The sequence below is a fragment of the Epinephelus moara genome, chromosome 18 (genome assembly GCF_006386435.1).
Source record: "Epinephelus moara isolate mb chromosome 18, YSFRI_EMoa_1.0, whole genome shotgun sequence".
Classification (NCBI taxonomy): domain Eukaryota; kingdom Metazoa; phylum Chordata; class Actinopteri; order Perciformes; family Serranidae; genus Epinephelus; species Epinephelus moara.
The window spans coordinates 27,762,556-27,789,765 of record NC_065523.1 but is presented as its reverse complement, the minus strand read 5'-3'; the positions used below and the strand labels follow the sequence as shown (position 1 = coordinate 27,789,765).

Here is a 27,210-nt window from a genome sequence, read left to right as displayed (position 1 = left end):
GATATTCCTCACTATATGAAGTGACTGATAACAAGATCTGTATAATGGATTGTAAAGAAATTTGTCAGGTTTTTATTTTGTAGACAATTGATCTGTATTTATAGCGTGATGGGATGACAGCACAATGATCTGTGTGGTATCATTGGAAAGCTCTGCTCCTACACTTTCATGTGATATGTGTGGCATTTCTGCGCGAGCCTAAAGCTCTGCTCCTACACTTTCATGTGATATGTGTGGCATTTCTGCGCGAGCCTGCATTCGCGAGTAATCCATCCAAGAGTATTGTGTGTGCAAAGCTGTATGAAAGCTCTGTTATTCATGATTTTAGTGTAACTTTATCATTTTTTTTCGCTATGAAAACACTGGACTACCGACAAGTGCTTGGTCTTGCCGGAAAGCTACAATTCCGCTGTTTCACGTGATATGCGTGGCTTCTCACTATGACGCACGGCCGCGGAGAAAATCAATAGAGAAGAACAGGTGTGAATTTGGACGCACTATGCGTCGTTCGGGCCCATAGGGTTAATGACCTGACTCTGCAAAGTAAGTAGCAACTAAATCTGTCAAATAAATGTAGTGCAGTCAAAAGTACATTATTATTAGATTAGAGGTAAAGACCCTCTTACTGTTAGTAAACTGTGTGATGTTTTTTTAGTAGGCGGGGCTTAGCTGGAGGCAAAACAACTGGCTTATTTTAGACAATGGAGGAAGATGATGCAAGTGGTGCATTCAGAAATACTCATTCCGAGTATCGGAGTACACAGAGTGCTGCACTCTCAGAGCAGAGCGTCAGACTGAATTTACCAACACACCATGTCACGTCACTCTCTCTGGGACCATGAGTGTTACTTGAATAAGTAAACCAACGGGACCAGACTGGCCGACCTGTATGCTTTCACTCAGTGGATGGATGACGTCACAGGAAGCTTTGTGGTTGATTACTATGCCAATCTTACTGAACGGTTTCCTCCAGTTTGTTTTGCTACCGTAGCTAACGTTAGCTAATGTGCTAAAAAGTTAGCGTTACAGAGAAATCCAATATACCTCCCAAATTTCTGATTATGTGGACATGATAATCCTTAATACACATAACGTTATTCATCCCTACAACAGGAAATACTTTTTTTCCCTAACCTGATATGATGTGTTCGCTGTTTCATGCGAGCATTTTGATGAGCTCCTCCGCCCAGTCCTTTTGTCTTGTCACATTTAACCATAGTTAAAGTTTTGAGCCATGACTCCTTCTATTCTGACTTCCAATAACACAACAAGACGACATTTTAAGACTCCTATGTAGCCTACAGCCCTGTGGTGGAGAGTTGTGTTTTGCCTTCAGCTCGTAAACTAAAGTCATTGTGATATCAGCCCTAAAAGGGTCTATAAAGTTGTATAAAACTGAATCACCCAAGTAAAGCTCATATACCTTGAAATTATACCTGAGTAAACGTATTCAGTTATTTTCCATTGATTTCAGTTTGTGTATGCAAATGGTTGTATACATGCACCAGAATAAAGCAGTAAAGAAATCTGTGCTTGTAATAATCTATAATGAATCCATCCAAGGTGAGTGGGACTGTATTGAGACTCGCATCTTATCTGTTATCAGTCCTGACAGGAGTGAAGTAACAGGTGCTGCAGTATCTCTCTACAGCAAGCCAGTATCAAGCAGAGCAGAGCTTCTGTCTAAACTGAGAGAAATAGAATTAATATATATATACAGGTAGAAAACGGGGATATAAGCCTGCAGGGCAGATTTAACACATGATACAGATATATATACACAATATCTACAGATATCTGAATATTACAAAGGCTGAGTGAGGGGGCAAAGTGGAGAGGAAAAACAGGAATAAACAAAGACAGATTGGCAATTAACTGAACTTTGCTGTATAACAGGACAGATATGAAATCTAATAAACCTCAGATCAGATATCAAAAGATTGTGACAAATGGGAATGCGGTGAGATAAACGGGGACAAATTATGTTTTTCCTTATTTTCTGTTGTTACGTCTGGTGTTCATATTGAATGTGGCTTAATAATGGAGTAAACGTATGTAAAGTAATCCCAGTGAGCCAAATCCTCAGGCTTCAGACTGTTCTTCTACTTTCGAGACAAGCTGATGTCACCTTGTGACAAATTTTTTTATAAGGTCATCTGCTCCAGGCACACATCACATACACTGCTACATGTAGCTACATGCTAATGTCACGTGTTGTTAATTTATCCCCATTTTTGGATCATATTCCTGCTGGAACATGTCTAGTTGTAAAGGTTTTGTTTTAGAAGCTTTTAATGGGGATTTTTCACGGTAGAAAGTGCAGCTATACTTTGTTACAGCCGCTCCCCTGATGGTGCAGAGACGCTGAGATACAAAAAACCCAGAACCGAGGGGTAGGTGGATCGATACCAAAATATCTATGCTACACATGCTGCATTTTTGTTTTGAAGATTGATTCTAGCATCAACAGGATCAACACCAAAAAAGGGATCAGTTTCTCACTTTTATATTGTACACGTTTGTATTTCATGAGGAAAACTGTCTGTGCAAATGTTGTTCTGTTGTCCTGAAAACATATAGTGCATGCACTCGTTGCCTCTCCACTGCTGTGTGCACTCATCTAAAGAGAAGAAATTTCCAGGTATATAGTATCCTTGTGAAATTAATATCTTAGTTCAATTGGGTCTTCAAAACTAGCTAATGTTTTTTCAACTGCAATTGCTCATTATTCGCTTGTGCTCTAGCAGACTGATTATTCACCCCATAAACCATGACACACTGCTCTCCCCTATATGAAAGTGCATGAGCTGCTTTTAATATTAATAAAGTAGGTTTTGAAAAAGATGTTGATATCGGTGATTCTGGCCCTGTATTACTTTGCATCTGCTCAATATTTTGAGGTATCGCCCACCCTACTGAAAGCACTGACCAATCAGAGCTGACTGGGATATTTCTGGAGGAAGTCTTAAAGAGACAGACGCTAAAATGGAGCATCTCAGACAGAGGGTGAACGCAGCTGCTCCAGCACAGACACCACAAGAGAAAAAAAATGTCTTTTAAACATTAAAGCGTGTAAACATGTTCTAGTAGAGGACCGAGATGCATGTTTGAATCTGAAATTGAGCATGATCGGTCCTCTTTAAGAGTTTGAAAACAATGAGAGAGACAGATCAGGGCTCATCTATGTTGCATGGTATGTATAGAGTGTGAGTGTGCACTCTGCAGAGCAAGAACAATAGGGAGAGGGAGAAGAAGTGTGTGGGGTGCAATATAGAGAGGTGCTCCAGGTGCTCTGCTGCAGGCAAGCGTGGGAGAGCATCACTGTGGTGTGTGTGTGTGTGTGAGTGTGTGTGTGTCACACTGAAGGCCTCTTACAGCTACTGTGCGGTGAACAGAACTATTGATCTGCATAGAGATGGTGAAACAACCACTTATTGCCCCCCTACACACACACACACACACACACACACACACACACACACACACACACAAGCAAAACACTATTTGATGAAGGTGAAATGAGGCTCATCTTGTCATCACCACAGTGTGGCGGCATGCTGTTTTATCACCAAAGTCTTCTAAACAGAAGTGTGCTGTGCTCATATTTGGTCAGTGCATAAAGAATCTGATGTATCTATATATACAGTACTGTCTGCTTTAGTGCGATCAATACACACACACAAATCATTGTACCAGTGCACCACACATCAAACACCAAACTCTTGCACCAGTTTAAGTCCCCCACACATACATCTTGCCAGTCCTACACAAGTAAAGACACAAAGCCTGTGAATATAATGCCATCCTACACACACACACACACACACACACACACACACACACACACTTCAGTAAGCTTCAAAACTGTCTAAACTAACACAGTCACAATAGGCAAAAGTAACACCTCACTACCCAGCGTGGTGACTGAAGCGTGTGTGCGCTTGTGTGTTTTCTTGGCTCTCCAGCTGATTCCACGAGAGGAAAATCACCTCAGCTCACGGCAATAACAACCGTCCCTCAAACCATTGCACACACACTTGATCTTATTCACCTTCCTCACACTCACTTTATATTTTTCTCACACACTCTCTTTCTCTCTCCCACACACACACACACACACATAAACACACAGGTGTGTCTCTCTGCGTCTTCACATTCTTACAGTTCCAGCCACCATGGGTGTCCAGCAACCAGCGAGCTGCAATGGAAGGCGATGCGAAATGAGATTTGGAGTGTGTGTGTGCGTGCAGTCTGTGTTTATGCTCCGTTGTGTTTTTACCCTGTGGCGTGGGGCCAACTGAGAGCAGCAGAGCTCAGCCATTAGCAAGCAGTGTAAAATCCTCTGAAACCTCTTTCCCCTCCAAACATCAAAGATGGAGTCTGAAAGGCAAACAGAAAGTCTCGCTGTCCAGTTTTGTCTGTCAGAGTGCCTACACTCTCCCTCTGTCTCCCTGATTTTCTGGCCACCCATTTGTTTGTCTGTGATACAGACATATTAGTATGGTGTTCGTCCATCCTCACAGGCTTCCTGTAAATGCACGGGTTGAATATAAAGTCAAGCTCCTAATTTACAAGGCGTTTCATGGGCTTTTGCATCAGTGCTTCGCTAATTTCCTGTCAGAATAATCTGTCCTTGTGTCTGTTTGCAGACTTCTGCTCAAAATGGATTAAACTAACACACCCTTTTCCCTGACCTCCATCATTCATTGCTTCTTTTATGTTTTATATTTCACTGCAGTCTCACTTGCTCTGGTATTTGGTGGTTTAAAGTTTGAGCTATTCATTTAATAACCATCTCCTAAAGACAAACGTCCAAAAGGTAAGGCTACATCCTTTGCATGTAGCCCCTCTCGCTGGAGTTAGTTGCATAGCAGCATCTTGTTCCAGTAGCCCTCTAATCAGGTTTCCCTGGCTCCCCAACACCTGACACAGACCTTTTGGACCCTCTGGTATGACTCTTGTTTTTGTGGTTTCACTCATCCTGAGAAAGGCTAGCACTATTACGGACCTTGCCTCAGGACCAGACTGGATATGTGTTACCTCCCCTGACCGGGATTCCAACCCCACTCTCCCGCACCAAAGCAAGTCACCTTAAAGGGATAGTGCAAATGAAAATTCAGCCATTCAGTTTTAGAGTCCTCACAACACTTATGGAGATCCGAGGGAGAAGTGGGTAGCAGCACACCTAATGGCTGACGGCACCCCAGATTAAAATGTCCAAAAACACATAATTGAAACCACAAAATATCTCCATACTGCTCATCCGTAGTGATCCAAGTGTGCTGCAGCCCTGACATAAAAAGTTGTTTGGAAAAACGTCATTTGAACTCTGTTTTTAGCCTCACTGTAGCCTGTAGCTCTAACTGCTTCTCTGTGGACTGTGTTCACGTGTGTGCGCTTGCGTGCGAGACCAGCAAAAGCGCGTGAACACACATGAAGGTGGTGGCCATGTCTCAAGTCAGCGCGGTGCACTGAGAAGCAGTCAGAGCTACAGGCTACAGTGAGGCTAAAAACAGCGTTCATATGATGTTTTTCCAAACAACTTTTTATGTCGGGGCTTCAGGACACTTGGATCACTACGGATGAGCAGTATGGAGATATTTTGTGGTTTCAATTATGTGTTCTTGGACGTTTTATCTGGGTCGCCGTCAGCCATTAGATGTGGAGTTGTGCTGCTACCCACTTCCCCCTCGGATCTCTGTAAATGATGTAAGGACTCTAAAACTTCACCAGAGCCTCCCTCGGCATATGGGTGAGTAGATAATGGCTGAAATTTCATTTTTGGGTGCACTATCCCTTTAACCACTGAGCTATCCAGCTTCCAGATCCAGACTGACAAACTGGTGATGGCTAACCAACCGGACATCGTGTAGATCGACAAACAACAGAAGAAGGCAGCGGTGACAGATGTAGCAGTCCCAAGCAGCAGAAACATCAGGAAGACAGAACACAACAAGCTTGAAAAATACCACGGGCTGAAGGAGGAGCTAGAAAAGATGTGTGGAGTAAAGGCAACAGTGGTGCCAGTGATAATCGGAGCACTCCCAGGTCTCTGGTAGAGGACCCATATAATCAAACTAATGAGTAGGTGTGGGACATTATACGCATTTTATGTCATGACTGCTGTGGCCAATGTAATTGTGATTCAGAATAATATCTTGATAATAATACATGATTAAAACTCATAAAATGGCACCAAAACATACTGGAATCACTTTAACTTACATTTTGTTAAGAAACAAACATCTAATTGCATCACAGATAGGAAACACATGGCTTTTTTAACGACTAACAAACAATCAAACAATCCTAGAAATTTGAAATCTAAAATAAAATTTGATATGGCATTGTATCTTTTGATCTAAAATATGCCAATGCTTGATTAAAGGCACACTTAACAGAATCTGCCATTGCAAAAACCGGTCATGTCCCGTTGTGTCACCCCTGCGGTCTTAGAGCAGATTTCAACAGTGCTATTTAGACAATTAAAGATATATTTCATGGCGGTTATGTTCTCAAACCAAAATAAACACACCCACACCTCCACATAATCCTGCAGGAAGATGCAGCATTACCAGACATTGTGTGAATACAGCTGAAGCCACCCTGTCCACTTTTCCTGCTGTGTGTGTGTGTGTGTGTGTGTGTGTGTGTGTGTGTGTGTGTGTCTGTGTGTCTGTGAGTGTTTGTCTCAACCTCACCCTCAATCAAACAGACACACAGACCTGCAGCTCGCATCCACAGTGCAGAGGGGAGGGACAGAGACAGCGGTTTAACCTACGTTTTTATAGAGTCCTGACCTCATGCTGCTTTTGGCTGGTGGCTACGCACCGCTACCTAAAGGTTGACACCCGGAGACGTCCCGAACACACCAAAATAAGACGATTACAAGGCAATACAGGCAGAGGGCAGGTTCTCTGCAGGAACGGACAACGCCACACACTGCTAGTGATGATTGAGGAAGAGCATCCCTCTTAGCATGCCTTTAAGATATTGTGCTTTTTAGGTTGGTGCCTATGCAGCCTGTTTTTGGAGAGTCTCCTCTATTATGGTTGCCCAGCAGTCTCTTTGATTGCTCTTGAAAACAATATTCACAATTATCCCAATGATGGAAATTCACCATGATTGACTCATTGTGAGTGTTTTTTTATTGCCATCCCATCCCAAGTAAAATTAGCTTGCATGCTTCCCTCGAATCAAGGCGTTCATCAGCTTTGCTGTTGTACAGTATAGTATCTGTACTGTGTATGTATATTGGCAAATCTTTATCCTATGGAAAGTTGCCATATACTAACAACATGCGCGCAGAGTTTTGAAAGAATGCTTGCAATATGTTTTCTGGTAGAAACAGATGTACTGGTGTGATCAGCAAATGTCTGGGTGGATGATGTTGGAAAGTTCTACGATCACATTAATGCCTTCAATGTTTTGCACAAGTAACAAAACCTGCTCCATATATATTAATTAGGGGGCGATATAGCCCTAAAATAATATCACAATATTTCAGGGTATTTTTGTGATAACAATATACTTGAGGATATGACAAATTAGTGAAACAATAATTACTAATTTACAAAATTAGAATTGCAACAAAATAAGTGATAGTTTGCCTTCAAATACTCAGTAAAAACAAAAATGATCTCTCATTTCTTTAGTTTGTAAAAACAACAGTACCTCAGAGTGAGATTTAGATTCTGTATACAATATTAATAGTTCAACACAATAAAATCTACCACAAATTACACATTTAAACAGCTCTAAATACAAAAAAATACCCTGGAATCTATATATATAAATCAACAGGTGATTTTCTTCCCTTTCAGTTTTTTTCCCCACCTGGACCTTTATGCTCTGCCATTTCTCCTCTAATCATCACACTGTAACCTCTGACAGGCTGTTAGGATACCAGAACTATTGCACATTCACATATGTGTAGTTTTTTGTTGCGCCGCAAGCTTCACGTAGGTGTAGGGGCCATACACATGGTGCGTTTTGAGGAGAAGTTGGTCATGTTAGTGCAGGGCTGCCAGAGCTTTACATTTGTCCCATTGATGATAGGTCCACACATTTAAAAACAGCACCTGGAAGAAGATCAGCTCTGCACTCAGGATTTCAGGTAAATGGGCTATGGTATCGTGCTTGGTGAAAAAGAAGCGTGCCGTGCCCGATCCCACGTTTTCCAGGCAGTTAAAAACATGTGTACAGCCCCTTACATTACCAAAGTTTAATCACATGATGACACCGAAAGGAGAGGGGAGACTGTGCTGCTGCCGGAGGAGCCGCTGAGTGAGTTCCCTCTGAGCAGTAACTCGCCAAAAGAGTCTTAGAAGTCCGGGGCTGTTCATAAAACATTCAGGACGCCACAGTTTATTCCACACTACTGAAGCTGCTCCTCTTTTTGGAACCACCGCAGAGTCGCTAATAATTTTGCTTTCAGCCATGCTTGTTGTTGCCGTGGGTAACAGCATGATGTCAAAACTTCAACAAGCCGAAATATCGCGAGTATCACCACATGAATTTTTCATATGATATTAAAAATTATACAGGTATTATCTTAAACAAGATGATATGGCACAACCCAAATATTCATTATATATATTTTATTAGTTGTAGTGTAGTGTTCATTTTGCATTTGGATGCCTGGCCTGAGGAGACAAACAAAAGAGAAACCAGATCACTGCCCACACCAACACTGACGTACAAAGTGTTGAACCTGTTAGTATGACTCAGGTTACAAACATTTAAAGTCATTAATATCTTTTAACACAGCACTATTAGCTTCACAGCAGTGAGTGAATATGTGCAGAAAAAGCTTGAGAACCCAGTTACCCCTGAAGGCTCTGCTGTTCCAAACACATGACAATGATAAGCCAAGCGTTCATAGAGGTCTGAACTGACCGACTGACCAAGCAAACGTCTTACTGACATTACAATCCTTGGAGCCCTGCACTCTGACGAGTGGGAGTTAACAGGTCTGTAGTCATATTGCACTTAGATGTGCACTCACACACAGACACACACACACACACACTCCTGCAGCAGTGCGGCAGCCAGCCCGCTGTGGTCTTGTCTGTCCCTCATGTGAAAAGAGTGAAAGGATCATCGCTAGTCTCACCGCCTGTCAGTGCAGTCAGCAAACAGACAATCGCTTGTTCTGTCACACACACAAATACAAACGCACACATTCCATTGTTCAAGCGGCGCAATGCTGATCACTGCAGTTGTACTTGTATGAGGTTGTCAAACACACTTACTTTGAGGAGATTCTGGGGATGTCTGCTGTACTTTGTGGTAGCAAATCCACAAGATAAGGGAGTGACAGCGGATGGGAGGAGGGTCAGAGTCAAGACGGATGAAATGTATCAAAAGAAGGCAAAACAATGACAGACGATATCACAAAGGAAAGAAACTGTGACTCTGCAGAAGTGGATGACGACTAGGCAAAAAAAAAATGCTAAAAAAAGAGTATGGAGAGGAGGGGAGCACCATTGTTAGATGAGGAGATGAAAAGATGCTGCATGAAAGGTTTACCAATGAATAGAAGAGTTTAAGAATGAGGCAAGTGCTGATGTTTTAAAAAAAAATACCATAAGGACAAGTTCATCTTTAAAACTGAACTGAGAGTTGATGCGTGGAAAAGTGAATATTTAGGGTAAGAGACAGATGAAGGTTAAGTGTTAAAGCAAAGGTTACTGAGGTTAAAGGGGCCAGATCCCCCTCTGTGTTAAAGGATATGGGCTGGAGACCATACGGATGCACCAGTTGCGAGGACAGGTAGTCTGCTTGAGGCAGAAGAAGACCACAGGCGCCAGCTCCGGGAAGGGCACCACCAGAGTGCTCAGGTCACTGCCGATGCTGACGTCATCACCCGGACCCACTTCCTCAATGATGTCATCAGCCTGTGCCAAGCCGTATTCCTCACTCTGCCCTGGCACTGCTGAGGAAATGTTCCCCAGCGGCACAGGACACTCCTCGCTCGTCATGGCAACCCAGCCAAGATCTGGAAGATAATGCAAGATGACACTTGGATGAGAGGAATGGAATGATTGTCACATAGTCTGACACACTGCAGATCTCCAGGAGACTTTAGAAAACACAAACAAATGACTTGCTTTGATTCAACTGCAACAAATACACAGCAATTAAACGGGTTTATTTCATCAGTGTTTGATTGGACAAGCTTTTGGCTATACGCAAACCACTAAATCACCTCCACGTCATAACATCACCTCACAACTCACAGATATTTAATACTTGTTGTTTTCCAGCCCCAAAGGCCCATTAGTCTCTCGCTGTCTCCTCGCCCCACGAAAGCAATGCTCTTATCGTAAACTCACTTGTCTGCATATGCTCTTATCGTAAACTCACTTGTCTGCATAACAGAATGCATTGCTTACTGATAACAATCACCTCTCGCAATCAAACACACACAGAGGGGTACGACAGCGGAGAGTAAATCAATGTCAACAGTCATTGCACATTCATTGACGATTCATTTAGCCCCATCACAGTGTTGTGGGAGAGGAAATGGCTTTCCATCTCTTACCACTTAGCTCATGAATGGATTCACTTTTATCTGTAAATACAACAGCCATAACCACACATACAAAAATGTGTGTGTGTTTTTGTGTGGTCCCATGTGCAATTCCCCACATACGTGTATATTCAAAGTCCCCCTCCAGACACGTTCTAAAGCATGTCAAAATACTGTTATGATTCATATTTTGATTAGCATGGCTTTCCCACATAAAAAGTTAAAACTCTGAAATAGGGCCTGAGGCGGATCGACTCTTTCTCCTGTATTGTGGAATTCTGGATCTGGCCTCCACCCCACACACCACTGCTGCTGGCACAAGGTTTAACTGTCTGCTTTCTCCAGTGCTGGCACAGTGCTACTAGCATTTGGTAGTCCGGTGAAAGAGCGGTCGTACTGTGGCCGTGAAAATTACAATAACATCTGCTGAGACGGGGTTTTTGGTAGACAGAGGAGGGAAGCTCCAGAGTCCAGTTTACGTCCAAACACTGCACACCTTTCCATGTTTGCTGTCAAAACTTTGTCTTTCACAATAACCATTTTTGTGGTACGATATATATTCCCAGCAAAAAATAGCAAGCATTGTCATTTGAGACCATTTTATGCCACTGATATAATAATATATCAGCATAATAATGCCAGTGCACCTTTCAAAGAGCAATGAGATTTTGAAACCCTGGATTTTAACAGATGTGGGGGAAACTGCATTCTCCAACTCTGCACCTTGGACATGGAACAATCTTCAGAAAGATCTTAAATTAGAAACACTTAATATCCATCGATGAATTGAAGGGCATCATAAAGAATGTGGTGACAGAAACACATGCTTGTTTTTCTCGAGAGGCCACTATGTTTGAATAGTTGTTGTTTTATTGTGGATTTTCGTATTATATGTTTTAACTGATTGTATTTTAAATGTGTTTTGATTGGCTGCTACCTCGGCCTGTGCTGTGTCTCAAATCGCGTACTTCTGTACTTACACTTAATATTTTTGTGTGTTCACACTGAGAAGTATGGAAAAATGCAGTGCACTATGAGTACCTGGATGGTGCACTCAAAACAGTCAAGAAGTTGAGTGTGGAACTATGGATACTTCTTGCCCTCAATGGTCGCCATCTTGGCTACGTAGCAGAAGGGGAGGGGCCACTTTTCAAACTGGAAATGGTGGCCGAGGACTGTGCTAAGCACCACTATACTGTTGTCGGACATAAGCCAGCAGTATGTTTCTTGGGTTAATTTAGCAGTCTGTAAGGATTTGGTACCGAGAACGATAACGCGAATGCTAATGCTAGTTTGCTAACTAGCTAACAGCTGCGGTCGTTTTTTCCGGTGAGTGCACAACTGCCGTGTTTGGTTTGAGACAACATTACCCTGCCGAAATTCGCGCACTACGCGAATAAGTACATAGTGCACGTAGTATACTACATGGAAGTGTATTTCCGGAAGTATGTGATTTGAGACACAGCAATAGTCTCTCTTGTGAAAGATATTTTCAATATCAATGGGACTTCCTCGTTAAATAAAAGTTAAATAAATAAATTCTTAAAAGTATTTAGATCAGTTTTAAAAAATGAATGAACATCTGTTAATAATATATACAAAAAAGTATAAAACTGCAGAACCTTTACAGGAGAAGCCCATACTTAGATTGTGTTAGACGAAATTTTGCCAACAAAAAACAAACCAAGGGAAGCCAGTAATTGCTAGACAAGCTTAGCAAAGCTAAGTGTGCTGTAGTTGGCTCTCAGGGATGGAAGGCCTTGAAGCCAGGTGGTTTACCAGAGGATTTACTGAGCGATATGAAGTTGTTGGACGGTAAAACCACAAACAACGGACATTTTTGCTAGTTGCCAGGGGTTGGCAAGCTAACAATTATGACTGTGCCGTTTCACTCCAAAACTGCAGCTGCAGGCTACAGGTAGGCTACACTGTGTTCTTTTTGAAGTGTTATTTTTCTTTGGACTTCCACAAGTAGGCAGGGCTTAAATATTATAATAGTTGGTAAAACCCTGCTGTTTACTCTAGCATCATGTTGGCTAAACTGTTGGTGAAATTCTTAGGTAAACAAACATGCATGTAAACATAACAGGCAAAATGATGAAGGCCATGTCTAGGGCTGCCCCCGATAGTCGACCAAACATTAGTCGACCACAAACGTCATTAGTTGGCAAGTTTCATCGGTCACTTCGTCACAGAAAAAACAAACAAGCAAACAAACAAACAAAACGTGAAACTCTATTAGGAGCTGCACCTTGTCAAAATAAATCAAAACCTATATGACTGGACCATGTGGGAAGTGGCCACGCTCAGCAGTCAGACAGGAGTCAGGTTAATTTCCAGGGCTGATACCTGTGGTTATTCCACAGGCTAGATAATAACATGTCGGGCAGGAAATCCAAAGTGTGGGATCATTTTGAGAAGGTGAAGGACGAACCCAAGGTGATATGTAAACTCATCTTCATTGGTCGACTACAAACATGACGTATCATCTGAAACATGGAAGTAGCTACATGCCCATTAGCCCACAGCGTCATTAACAGGCGGCTCGCTCAGTGTGTGACGTGCACTTGTAGATAAAATATAGGCCTATATTAATGAAGGTTCATTAGTACGGTTTTGTATTTCTCTGACAGCAATTGGCTTGTGTTAGTGACGTACTTAATCCAGCTTGTACGGGTTACACTTAAATCTCAGATTTTAGGGAAGTGCACAGACATCGCAACCCCTCAGTAATGGAATGTAAAAACGTCTCTCTAGTGACAAACTCTGCACAGATACAAGTCAGTACAGTCAAGGTCAGTACACTGAGAAAAACACATTTTTGAAAATTAGAAAACACAATGCAACATATTTGTCTTTCAGTGCGTCAGCAAATGTCACAAACAAAAAATAAAACAACACAAAAAAGCCAAATCCTGTGGAGTTTCAGTCTCGCTTTAGAAAAGTAGTGGCGCCATGATTATTGCTGGCAAGGAAGTCCACATGTTGTGTTTGTGATTCAATGATGAACAGCGGAATAACATTTGAAGAAAAAAAAAAAAAGCAAAATAAGACAGAATGACAGAAACTTTGTTCTTTTGGCTCATCAAACCGGTGAGCCAGCGAGCAAGTCAACCACTAGCAGCCGGAGCCTAAGTGAATGCATAATAACATATTGGACTTTTGCTTTTAACTGGCAGCCAAGAGAGGACGCCACAAAGAGGCAAAGAGCCAAGCAAAGGCTGGACATGTGCACGACCGGACATATGCACAGCCTTGCACACATACCCACACACACACTCACGCACACATGCACACACACATACACACACACACACACACACACACACACACTCTAATATAAGTAACATGAGGTGAATGTTTCAGACAGCTGCATGATTATTTGCAAGATGTGTGATCACGTGTGAGTGTTCATCTTTAGTATCACTGATGTAATTGCATATGTGTCTGTGCTACAAACACATGCGTGCGTAGGTGTCGTTTCCTTTATGTGCCCGAGTAAATGTGTTTGCTTGCGCTAAATCCTACAGTAAAGGATTAGGTGCTAGTGGGAGAGCGCACTTTGTTTTTATAGGGTAATGATATTAAAGGCTATTCATTACAAGCTAAGAAAATAGGACAGTGGTGATTTAGTAGCTGGTATCTCTCACAGCTCCGGAGCTAATCCTCTGACGAGATGTTAAAGGCAGGTGGAGATATCTAAGAACATTAGAAAGGGGAAAGTCACCCACCACACACAGCGATACACTGACGTCGTCTTATCTCTGCCTAATAATAATCTACCTGTGTGTTCATTTATTATCCCTGTACATACAAATGCATAATTTTGTCTTTCCAAAACCGGCCCTTTGAATAAGCTTCACCATGGCAACAGCTGCTTCCTGTGGAGGCAGGAAGTTTATTCTTACTCTGCTGCGTTTTATTTCCCATGACAAAGCTTCTTAGAGAGTCCCTGCAGCTATTATGGGCGACTACAATTAAGCAGGAGACAGCTTTGCAGAAATGGTTGGAAGGAGTGTGTTATGTGGATTCGGTGTAACACTACCTGTCTGGCTGTGTGTGTAGTGAAGACAGTGGAAAAAATGGCATTGTTATGAAATCTGTTTGCATGTTAGAATTTTTTTCATTTAACTTCTCTGCACCGTCATATCGCTGCTCCTTTACTCAGACTTCACAATATCCCTGCACGCTGGGAAAGCTTCGTCTACATGTGTTCCTTTGTGATGACGACTGATGAATGCATGTGTGTGTGACACAGACTAATTGAGGGAGACTACGCACAAGCCCCCCCACTGCACTGTTAACACCGACACACAAACACATTCACACTTTCCTCTACATACACACTCTCACACATTAACACCCTTAATTGGGGTAGCGGATATACAGTCACCCATTTAGCTGCACTATGAGCTAAAGGCTGTGATGAGCCACTGGAAAAACTTGCTTTCCCCCTCCCACACACACTCACTGCGACAGTCTGAGACAGACACAGGAAGAGGCTGGGTGGAAAACAACAGCGAAAAAACATACTGTGGATCCATAAGGGGTTTCGGCAACACAGTCTTCATTTCAATCATTTGGTGCTGCCAATTTGAATACAAAAAAAGCAGTGAGGAGCAGTGTTTTCAGTCCTCGCTGGCTGTTTACACTGAGATCAAAAATCTGATGTATGATACCCAAGGGAAACAAATAATGACTAAAATTCTCAGTGAGTCATTGTATGAGCTCAAAAGTGAAGGCTCAAGAAAAAGAATTGGATGCTTAGAACAAGAAATTATGTTAGTTTCCAGTATCCTCAAATCTGTTATTGCTGCCTGTGAGCTATGCATGTTCAGCATTATAAATAACACTTGTATTGTACTTTCAAAGAGGAATGTTCAGTGTGTTGGTGCTTAAAGCTAAAGTCAGTCCTCGCTGCAAGAATGAGAAACATTTGTGAAATCTTGCTGACCAGGTGAAATCAACATGATCACAACTACGAACAGTATTATCACTGAACTGATGGACTTGTGCAGGAGGCTATTGTTTTAACTGAGGCACAATTAACTATGGCTAAATTCCATTTCATTGCTTCAGTTTCAGGCTCCTGATATTGTGCATGCAGGGTTTTTCCGACAGAAATATGAGGTAGCTGCTTCCATTGAATTTCATCCTGCCTCCAGCTCTTGACAAAACTCTGATGGGTGTCATAATACAGTGGAGCAGGGATGAGTCCCAAAACGTGGAAATGAGTTGACATTTTAGCACTCCTGGTTCCCTTGTTTCAAAGTCAGTGGGGTTTTTGAATGGGTTTTGGTTAGATGACTGGAATAAGGTCTGGGGTTAACACAAGCTTTAGAGACATTAATGTTTTGTTTTACAACATAAAATCCTGTAGATTTTGAAGCCTTTATGTGCATGTCTTAAACAGACAGTTGCTAACAAGTGGCTTAATGAGACAGGGCATCATCACACCAAACAGCTTCACAGGCTCTTGGCGGTGGCGCAGTTGAGGTCATGCAACTGTGGTGTAGTTAGTTTATAGCCTAACGGTAGCAAAAATCACAAAAATGGTGTTCATTTGTGAAGACTATTGCTAAAGAAAATCATTAACTTGTTTGCCACAGAGCTTATTTTCTGCTATAATCCAAAATTTAACAGAAAAATTCCACAGGCTTTTTGCTGAGGAATCCAGGGCAACTTCAGCACTGGCCAGCAAAAACAAAAAACATCTTCCCTGCAGCATTCCATGGATGACACTATTTTCTAAGAAGTGTTTCACTTGGCAGATTCCTGTCATTTGCAGCTGCAATTGTGGCATTACGCCGACATGGCGGCACTATCATAATCAGCAGAGTGCACCGGAGAAGGCACTGCCAAAACTGCCAAAAAGGAAGAAAACAGCTGTCTGTTTTGGACCAGAGGGAGGTGGAGCCAACCTGGTGCATCATAGTGTTTCTGCTGGTAATGTTTTTACCACCACAACAACAAAAAAACAACAACAACAACAACAAATATCACTAAAGAAAACAAAACTCCTTTTTCTGGCTGCTCGATGATATTTTCATGTAGTCATTGCAAGTTTGTACATGCCGTTAAAAACAGCACTCAGACTCTGCATTTGTGAACACTGCGCCTTGCAACTCTTAATGTGTATCTGTATGTTGTTTTGTACTGAGATTACAATATTTACACTAGTGAAATGTATGAAAATACATTTTCTGTAACCGCTTATCCTGTTGGGGGTCGCCGGGGGGCTGGAGCCTATCCCAACCGACACTGACATTGGGTGAGAGGCAGGGTTCACCCTCGACAGGTCACCAGACTATCACAGGGCTGACACATGGAGACAGACAACCATTCACACTCACATTCACACCTACGGACAATTTAGAGTCACCAATTAACCTGCATGTCTTTGGACTGTGGGAGGAAGCTGGAGTACCCGGAGAAAACCCTTAGTGACACGGGGAGAACATGCAAACTCCACAGAGAAGCGCTCCCCAACCCTGGGTTTAAATGAGGAACCACTGCACCACCGTGACTGCCACATATACTGATAAGTTCAAATAATTTGAAATAGAAAGTAAAATACTCAAAATTAATTATATAACAATGGGATGTCTTATAAACGTGTCTTGTAAAAGTGTGTGAGCGGGGATTACTTAAAAAAACAATTATTTTATGAATTCTTTTTAAAATGCTTCAGAAACAGAAGGCAATCGACATTCGGGTTAATATTTTGATAGCAGAACAAAATTGTTTCACAGGATAATCAGTGTATCAGTATTTGTGGTCACGTTCTCAGTCTCAAACATAACCAGGTCATGTGATCTGCTACTTCAGTACACAAACAAATGTTAACCAGGACCACAGAAAACTGCAGATGAACATTTAATATCCAGGAATTCACAATATAGACACAACAGACTATACATGTAACACATTTGGAATTGTAATTTTTTGAATTAAATCATATTGGAACTCCTCAACTTTCCTTGACATGCCATGTGCACAGGTTAAAGATGGTACACCCTCTGCCTCATTCTGAGCCAGGAAAAATCTGGGCAAACTGGCTCACATTGTCATGGCTTACCATAGACGGGCTTCCCATTTACAAACAAGCAAGGATGCACGTGCAACAGGCGAGGGGAAAACCAATTGCCCCATGTCATGGTAGCTTATATATGGACATTTTCAGTACTGAGTAATACAGCAATTTGCCGAAAACCATCGCACATGGGTAAATTTGTATGGGCGCTGGTTCTTTCCAGAGCTTTTCTTTTAAACCAAACATTGCTCTTTGATAGATCGGCTACCTGCTGGCTCTTACTAGCTAACATGACATGCTATTAGAAAATTAGCTAATTAGCTATTAGTGACAGGCACAAAATGTCATGTAAATCCATTTTTTTCTTCCCCCTGAACTTGCATTGCTGATTATGCTACTATTAAAGCCAGTTGTGTTGCTTCAGAAGGCTGCTGAGCTCTGCTGCAAAAAGAATGGATATCATGTTTGACATATTGTAGCCCATAATCTCCTGTTCCTAAAGGGAAAAGTTATTAAAAAGTGCCTCAGTAATATTGCATTATAAGTTTCAAAAGTTATAAACATTGGTGCAGAGAGTTGCAGGACAAGATGAGATGATTTTTCTTTTTCTTCTGCAGAAATACCTCTGGGTTGGAAATGCGCATGATGTGTACTGTATGCATGTGTGTCTGTGTGTCTGTGTGTGTGTGTGTGTGTGTGTGTGTCAGGTGAGTTGAGACAATGCTGAGCCCAGCACAGCACTCACAGACAGCCAGGGATCTGACTGTCACACCAACTTAACACAGCACCCGCTCCTAATGTCTCTTAAATTCTTCCTCTCACTGTGTCAAAACACAGCGGAGGAAGCACAATATTATCACTTGAGAACACACACGGTCGTGTGTGACTGGGCTGGAAAATGAGCAAGAACATTGAGCGTATGAGGAAACACGGGGCAGATCCCTGATGATTGGTACTGTCCCAGATGAGTGTGCGAGTCTCAGAACAAACATAATGCATCATTGGACCGCTCAGACACAGACAATGGCTAATGCTATTAGAATCACTTCAGGGCAGGAATCCCTTGAGGACACAACTTAGGCTACACACCCCATGCACAAACACTACACACACACTCCCTGTCTCGTCAGCTGTGTCAGGCAATGCTTCATCCAGTGACCCAAGACAAACCAGTTTTGACACCCATTGCTGAGTGATCAAAACAACACATTACTCTGTTACTCAGACTATCAATATATTCAATGAGAGAGTGTAATGTATTTATAAGCCAGACACTGACAGGGGAGCCACCGCTGAATAAGACGGCTGGCTTTTTGACAGCACTATAAAATAGCCTTCTAAAATGTGATGAATGTGACTCCTGCATAATGGAGAAGAACATAATTCCCACTCGGCAACTTTACCTTGCCAAGTAAACCTTAATATGTCTAGTGTAGTGCCACAGTAATATTTAAATATGTCAACCTAAATGGACTTCCGAGCATGATGAAGGAGCTTTATTGCACGTTCGAAATGGGTTTGGATAAACTTTACAGGACAGTTCAAAATAATCACTTTCCTTGCTGCTGAAGCTCATTGTTTATCGTCAATTCTGCGTCATTGTTTTCTTTATAGTCGTGCCACTTCCTACATTACACCAGCCTGGCTTTATGTCTCCACAGCACCACAAAATAAGAACCCATGTGCTTTACTTAGAATAACCCTTAAGAGATCAAATGAGGGGGAAGAAAACAGTAAATCAGTATAACTGTCTGGCTTAGCCGTCGTCGCTGGAGCAGGGCACCTAGAATATTTCTCCTAAGGAAGTAAACGAGGCAGAGAACATGCTGCATCAACACTATCTGTGACAGGCTGTCACAGGGCAGCATGCACGGACTTCACTCATTTAAAAGCTTCATGGTATGTCGGGTCTTAGTTACAATCAGAGTGTGGCAGGCAGCCGCGCCAGCACAGACATCAGAGCTTAGTGTCAATTTGCTGGTGAATTTGAGCAACAACATGAGATGGTAATTATTAGAAGACGGGGCTGTAAGTATTCGTACTAAACAGTCGCTGCAGGGGGGTCACGGTCTGCTGCACCCAGCTGCACGCAGAATTCATGGAATAGCGTTCGATGCACCTAATGTGGAACCAAAGTTTAAAGGCGCAAGTTCTGCCTGGAAACTTTTAGCCATACACCATTAGCAACATATGAGGTTAGCGCAACAACTGGATTTGCATATCCTCCTGAGACTCTGTTGGGTTAACATACCCTTATACTTTATTCTACTTAACTTAGACCTGTTGTCCTTGTCCGTGGACACTCTTTGTCCCATCTAGTGGTAGCAAGACAACAATACACTAATCCATGTAAAAACAAGATGGCAGCCACACTATGCCGAGTACAAATGAAATGACAGACCTGGAAGACCTGCCTGAGGGTTAAAGGTCAGCTACAGCAGCAAGAGAGAAAGTTGTGTCTAAGACAAGGACATTGTGTTAGCATTTCCCAGCTGTTTTAGGACATGTTAATGGGAACACATCCAACATTCTAATGCACATCCAATGGCATCTCCCAGCTGTGCCGATCACTGGGATGGTAAAAGTTTGGGTGCTTTGAATGTTTGTGAAATATAGCCAAGGTGGAACTTACTGAAACACTCCTGTGCAACTTACCCAAAATTAGTTACAACTTGTAGTTCCTTTTCTCAAAAGTAATTTAATTATCACTGCATATAAACGTAATTAGTTATGAGGGAAAGTAACTTCTGCATTACTTTTAAACATCTGCATCAATTCTCTTGATAAGGCACACGTAGCTATATTATTTTTGTGTTGCTGTGACACTGTGTGGGACAAGACAACTCTCAATTTTTAACTATGATTGTATCATTATCACTGTGATAGAAAGGAAGTAGTGAAACAATAAAACACAATATATATGTTTTGATAGGCCTATAAATTGTAGCCTCAACAGGGCTTCAAATTAAGCAACACAAATCAGTTTTTACTCTTTTGGCACGGTTTCTCAGATATTTCACAGTAATTCCTTATCATGACAGGCCTAATGGAATAAAAAAGTACCAAATGTTACACTAGAGGTTCATCCTTTGACCTTAACAGTAAATCAAATTCTGCAACTCACCACTATAGGCCTAATTTGTCCTTGATCTCAAGGAGGGAAAATGATTTCCATATTTTAAGGCAAGCAAGCTCAGCTGCTTGAACTGTTGGCCAATATGTGCAGTGACAGTCTAATGCTGAAGGATCAACTTTAATTGAATGATTGATTGATTCACACCATTTATTACGCCACCATAAGGTCGGGTGACTCGTGATGTGGCAGTCGACTGGCGGCGTAACACAAAATAACACAAAACATGAAACACTATATGCAATAGTCCACCTTCCACCTTCCTTTCCCTAACCTGTGTCTGTCTTTCTGTCTCTCTCTCTTTCAAACACACACAAGACATGTTGCTTTTCAGTTTCATAGCCTGTTGTTACCTGCTGTCTTTTTGTAAAGTGTTTGTCAGGTGTTCATACAGTGTAGTGTTTGTTCCTTATTTTTATATTTTCAAAACAGTCTAGTGGGCAAAATGTTACCTCAGTCCCCAGCAGGTAGATTCTGTCTGTCTTCGACACTTGCACTACTGTCTGTTTAAAAATACATGAAAAGAAACGTATCCTTTGGGGTTTTTTTCCTCTGTATCAAACACCCTGAACCGTGACTTTTGTGTACCATTACACCCCTATTAGAAGATAAATTAAACAGAGACAAACTGAAGACATAAGTATGTTAATTCCAAACGTTTTAGGGAAATTCCCAAATCCACTGTATTTGTTTGAAAACTACAGTAAGACTTACATGAGTGAAGCTGAGCCCTCCAAAATCCTCTTATAAATCATGCTGTTCTTCATTGGCTTACGGTGGTATAAAGAAGAAGGCAACTTCTGGCAGAAGTCACTCTGAACTGAACAGTGCTACTACACCTTTTCCTCATGTAACAAGATGTAATAAATAATCTAGGCCAGGGGTCAGCAACATTTATGGTCAAAAGAGCCATTTTTGACCAATAACAATATTTAAAAAATCTGCTTGGAGCCACAAAACATATTTGAGCTGTATAATGAAGATAACACACCCTATATAGTCTTAATTAGCCCATCAACATTACTAATAGGTCTAAATCAGCATCCATTAATGTGTTTGGCTCCTCTGCAGTGGGCTATTTATGATTATTTGGTACTTTAACTTTGCAGCGTTGGCAGTGAAAGCAAATGAATCTGTCCACACACTATTAAATTTTGTAATTTGCCTCCAAGACTTTGCTTTACTTTTTTTTTATTCAGACTCCATAGCTAGTTAGGGAAACTCAAGACTAGTCATTGCTTTCGAGGTTTGGCAAAATTTAGAGGAAAAGGTACCAGGCTGTAGACAATGAGCACGGCTTTAGTTCAGGCAGGACATGATATCAAGCTCAGCTCACATCCCAGCTACGTCAGCTGATCTCAAACGGTCCAGTCAACTGATGGAGCAGCTGACTGATGGAAGGGAGTCAGCTGATAGATCACATGATTCATTTCTATGCAATCAATTGGCAAATCTCATTCAGGACGCCCTATTTAAACTGCTCTGGCCTGCCTACTGTTGCTGCTTCCTCTGCAAGCTGCTTTGCAACCTGCCTCCACCCCAGCTCCTCCTTTTCATGTTGTGTCTGACTTATCAATGTCACTTTGTCACTGATGCTGCTCTGTTCTGTTCCCGGGGGGTCTTCGCTGCTGCTCTTCCTGCCTTAGGCTTTCCATGTATGCGCATGGAAGGGCAGGGAGGTTTGCTCTCTCCACTTTAGGCTTTCTGCGTAGATCTAGGAAAGATAGAGGCCCCAGAACAGACCCATACCACCAAATATAATACTGCAAATAGAAATAAAGTTTTCTTGACTAAAGTGTTCCTGACAGAAGTACATTTTAGTTGACGAAACGTTAAAACATTTTTATTCAAAGTATAGGCTACACATTTTTACCCCTGGAGAATGGGATAGTTTCTTCAAGCCTACAATGATGGTAAATGACAATTAAAATGTAAATAAATAACTGTTATCTACTTCTATGTGATTTTTGGCAAAGCCACATGGAGCCACTGGAGAGGGGCAAAAGAGCTGCAAGTGGCTCCGGAGGCACAGGTTGCCTATCCCTGATCTAGGCCAACAACAAGTAGTCTTGATCCTACCCTACCGAACCTTTGCTCCAAAAAGTACGCGGAAGATTTGATGAACATATTTTTCTTCTTTATTGATCTGTGTCTGTAAAGTCCTTTGAAACTTGCTTGTGATAATGAACTTCATAATTAAACTGAGCTTTGACTCAGAACAATAATGGTTTAAAAACTGCACCACCAATACCAAAGTACTGTATGCCATATTTTTCACCTGTTAAATCCACTGTTCTGTGCTTGTGTCAAAGTTGGTAGTTTAAATTTCTGTCCTAAAAACTGGTTAAAATATCCACATCCACTGCAGGGAGATGGGCTGTTAACCTGCAGCAGCAGCCACACACTCAAAGGTATTTCCGTTGGTGGGTGACATATGGGTGTCAGACCCATCTCCTGCTTCCAGCGGTATTATGACTCTACTGACTCAGCAGAATAGCCAGAATGGCCTACACATTTGTTATGGATCACAGACTGGTAGAGTGGGCAGATTTACCTCTGACAGCCATATGCTCTGTGAAAATAACACTACATTGCACCACGCTGAAATCACAGGTTGTGACATTTCTGAATTTCACAAAAGCATTCATAATGTTGCAATATACACTGTAGTTAAAATGAGTAATGTATCTGTATCATTATCACTCGGCTGTTGCAGTTTAAAGATGCGTTAGGTAACATTTTTATACTGACACTGTATCAAATGACTCCTGATTGGGTGTTGGTCCTCTGCACTGTCACCACTGAGGCTCAACACCCAACTCTATGCAGCTATCTGAGCTCATAACCGACATACCCTAAATGATTCCACTTCATATAAAATTGTCTGCAGCTACAGAGGTTAATACAAGCAAACATAAGTAGTAGTGTAAGTGGTAGTGAACTGAAGCCAGACTGGTAGAAAAAAAGTCAGATATTTAGCAAGAGAAAAGAGTTATTAATCCTGGGAACTCTTGACAGAGTTAACAAGGTCACCCAAGGTTGACTTATTTTAAAGTTCTTAATGAAAACGACTGCTCCCCTTTGCTGCGTATGTTGTCAAATATAGAGTTTTTGGCAATTAATTTCTTGATCTGAGGAACGGATAAAAGATTTGCTTTGATTCTTCTTTAATCTCGCATCTTCCTTTTGGAATTTTAAATTTCCAGTTTCCATTTGAGTTTCTTAATCTGTCTTGATTTCTACCCATCCTCTCCTTCCACTTTATCTCATCGTCTTATCCCCTCTGCTTCCCCTTTCCATTTCTCTCTGCAGCTGTTCTACCCCTCTACAGTACGTGTTTCTCAGTTAAAAAAAAATTCTCTCTCAGTCACACTGTCTCTCCCTTTCTATGATGAAGAGGATACTGAGCTCTGTGTCAGAAATCATCTTTAAAGACTGCCTGCCAGTCGATTACACTGGAGCAGTGGCCCCATCCGCCTAATCTGTTTTAACAGTATTAGCTTTTGCCAAGCAGCCAAGACTATCCTCACGCATGCACAGTCTGAGCGGGTATCAAGCCCATCTTTGTGTCTTCAGGTCAGCACGGGTGCCCTGTTCTGTGACATCTTACTACTGATGCTAATTCAATACTTCGCTCTATGAGGGGGCTCACAGCTATTAGCATTTGCATCATGCTAACAGCATTTACAGTTTGGTTTCTGCTTGAGTTCAAAAGTATTAATATGAATTTATTGGGCGGCAAGAAGACAGACAGGCGGGGAAATGAGCTGCAGAGAAGCAAGTGGAGGCTAGGACCTACAAATTGGATCACAGCTCACTGCACAGAGAGTGCGGAGGCTAGACGTTGACTAAGGACCACAAACATAGCTCTACTAGGGAGTGGACTTCATAATAGTATAATACTTTATTATACAAGCTATATAATGACACTGAAACCTGCTGACATCCCTTTTCATCTCCACATTTGTCTGTTTGTTTTCCCAAAATAATGTCATTTTACTTTAATGTTGAAATTCTGTTTTGGTGTAGCTTTCGTTCAATTTGGGGGGAAAGTATATTCATGAAGCTCATTGGGCATCTCGAGTCAGCACGCTCCAGGTAGGCGGGTTCTTAAAATGATGTCACCATGTAAATGGTAAATGGACCTGCACTTGTATAGTGTCTTTCTAGTCTTCCGACCACTCAAAGTGCTTTTTTCACTATGAGTCACACTCACCCATTCACACACACATTCATACACTAACCATACAAGGTGTCACCTGCTACTCAGCGAACTGGAGGAGGCGGGAATCGAACAACTGATCTTCCAATTGGTGGACAAACCACTCTACCTCCTGAGTCACAGCTGCCCACTGCCCAATAGTTTTGCCTTTCTCCTACTGTAGACTATAGCAGCTTTAGTCTGTTGGCTAACTTCTCCACTCATGCTAGCGCTGGCATTGTCAGCTACCAACTGTATCAATGACAGAACTGTGTTTTGAATTGTTTTGAGCCACACAAGTTAAGCCCCTTTCTCACTGGACAAAAAAGCCCACTAACAGCCACTAACATCTGGCTTTAGTGGGAAAGGTTACCATCAGCATTCATTCCAGGACAAATTACTTTGCAGTAGTCACCAGTATTTATCAGGTGACTGATTGGCAATGATGGAAATATGACACCCAGGTAGATGCACTAATTTTGCCCCTTTTTCGGTATGATGCAATGATGTGCTGCCACAATTCTGTCCCGTGTCCATCCAAGTAATGCTCAGACATCCAAAATAGTCAGTATGAGTTTGTGAGAGACTGATTAAGAACAGATTTTTCGCTAGCCTCCATGCTGCATTCTACTGTTTACTAACCCATTTCAGGTGTTTTTGTGATGTCGAACATAACACTAAAAAAATAGTCTAAACGTCTATTTTACTGTCTTTTCCTGCATTTAAAAAATCTGCATATACATGTTAATTTTGGTGGAAAAAAAAAAGTACGAGTGGCTCAGGCCCACATTTCAAAGTATTGCAATCAAGCTAAAAATCAGAACGCAATGTCACAATGACATGGTTTTTTCTGTCTGAATATTCTGTTAAACATGATTCATGATGGGTGTGGAGGACCGCAGAGGACAGGAGGCAAAATTGACACTGCGGGTGAGCCACAAGAAAACCTCAACTGTTGTCACAGGCTGGTTATCACCACATTTATTACCATCTCTGATGTGTTGGTGTGTGTGTGTGTGTGTGTGTGTGTGTGTGTGTGTGTGTGTTCATGTGTCAGCGAAAGTGATGCCGGGAGGAGGGGGGGCTTGTGATTCCATGCTTTGTGGAAGTTTGTGTGCACACACTCCTGTGTGTTATTGACTGATTTATAACAGGCTCCCCCAGCTTCCCAACACAAATCCATATTGGCGAGGAGGGGGAGGTCCAATAATGCTGCCAATGATTTACTATTAGAGCTCTTGCTGTCATTCTTTCACCCTGATAAATGACATGCATTTCCCTCAGGCTGCCCCAAGTGTGAGGCAGAGGGAGCTCATACTTGTAGGCGTGCCAAATAAAACAAACGGTCAATCTTATTGGCTGACGTGCGAGTGCTTCTACTGCAGCCTGTCAGCTTTGCTGAGTGTGTGTGTATATGTGTGTTTTCGGCTCCAAACCAGATCAAGCAGTTGTCTGCTCTTTGCTGACTACACTGACAGTGGCAGGGGGACTGAGGACGATCAATTCACATTAGGGACAGGCTGCTGCACGGCTGCAGGTGTGTGTATAATGTTGGCAGTTTGTTTGAGTGCATGTGTGTTTGGTGTATGCCTGTGTGTGAGTGTGTGTGTGTGTGTGTGTGTGTGTGCACAAGATCCTGCCTTCCATCAGATTTTGTGCTTTTACTACAATGTTCTCTACCTCTCTTCTTCTCTGCTTTACACCCTCACAGACACACACACACACACACACACACACACACACACACACACTAGGTACCTAGTAAGTAACAGTAATGAGGACAGTGGGTGCCATCATTGTCACAGGTGTTCCTTAATTGGCTAGAAGCACTATTATCTTCCTAATTTAAATGGCGAGAGAGGCTGTGTGACTGCATTCAAGAGGCTTTGTGATTTAGTTTAAGTGTGAAGCCTTCAGCCTCCCTCGCTTTAAAGGAATACTTCAGCTCCCAAATGATCATCGGTGTATGAATTACTCACCCTGTGTTACTATCACTATCTCGGGGGAAATAATGTGTTTCTCACATGCCGCCACCATGAACGAAGAATCCAAAAACATTCCGAAAATTGATGAATTGAAGTAATAGGGGTCATATTTAATAGCAGCAAAAACATATAAAAGCAATCATTTACTTTCCACTTTCACAATTCCTGCAGTATAATCCAAGTCTCATTTATCCAGTCGTATGATCAGTGCTTCCCAATCACAAGCATTTTTGCTGTTCTTTAAAACACGGATGCATGGATAAGCAGTGCACCTACACTTTATGCAAAGTCTTTTAAATAGTAATGTTTTAGGGAATATGCATG

The 27,210-nt window shown here is 41.9% G+C and overlaps 1 protein-coding gene across 1 annotated transcript in view; it reads right to left on the bottom strand.

The window, feature by feature from the left end:
• LOC126405033 (voltage-dependent T-type calcium channel subunit alpha-1I-like) overlaps window positions 1-27,210 on the bottom strand; it is a 266,041-nt gene that overhangs the window by 185,345 nt on the left and 53,486 nt on the right. The window contains exon 2 of the mRNA XM_050068546.1: window positions 9,737-10,000. Within this exon, the coding sequence (XP_049924503.1) occupies window positions 9,737-9,983 (247 nt within the window). The 5' untranslated portion in view covers window positions 9,984-10,000. The remainder of the gene's footprint in view (window positions 1-9,736; window positions 10,001-27,210) is intronic.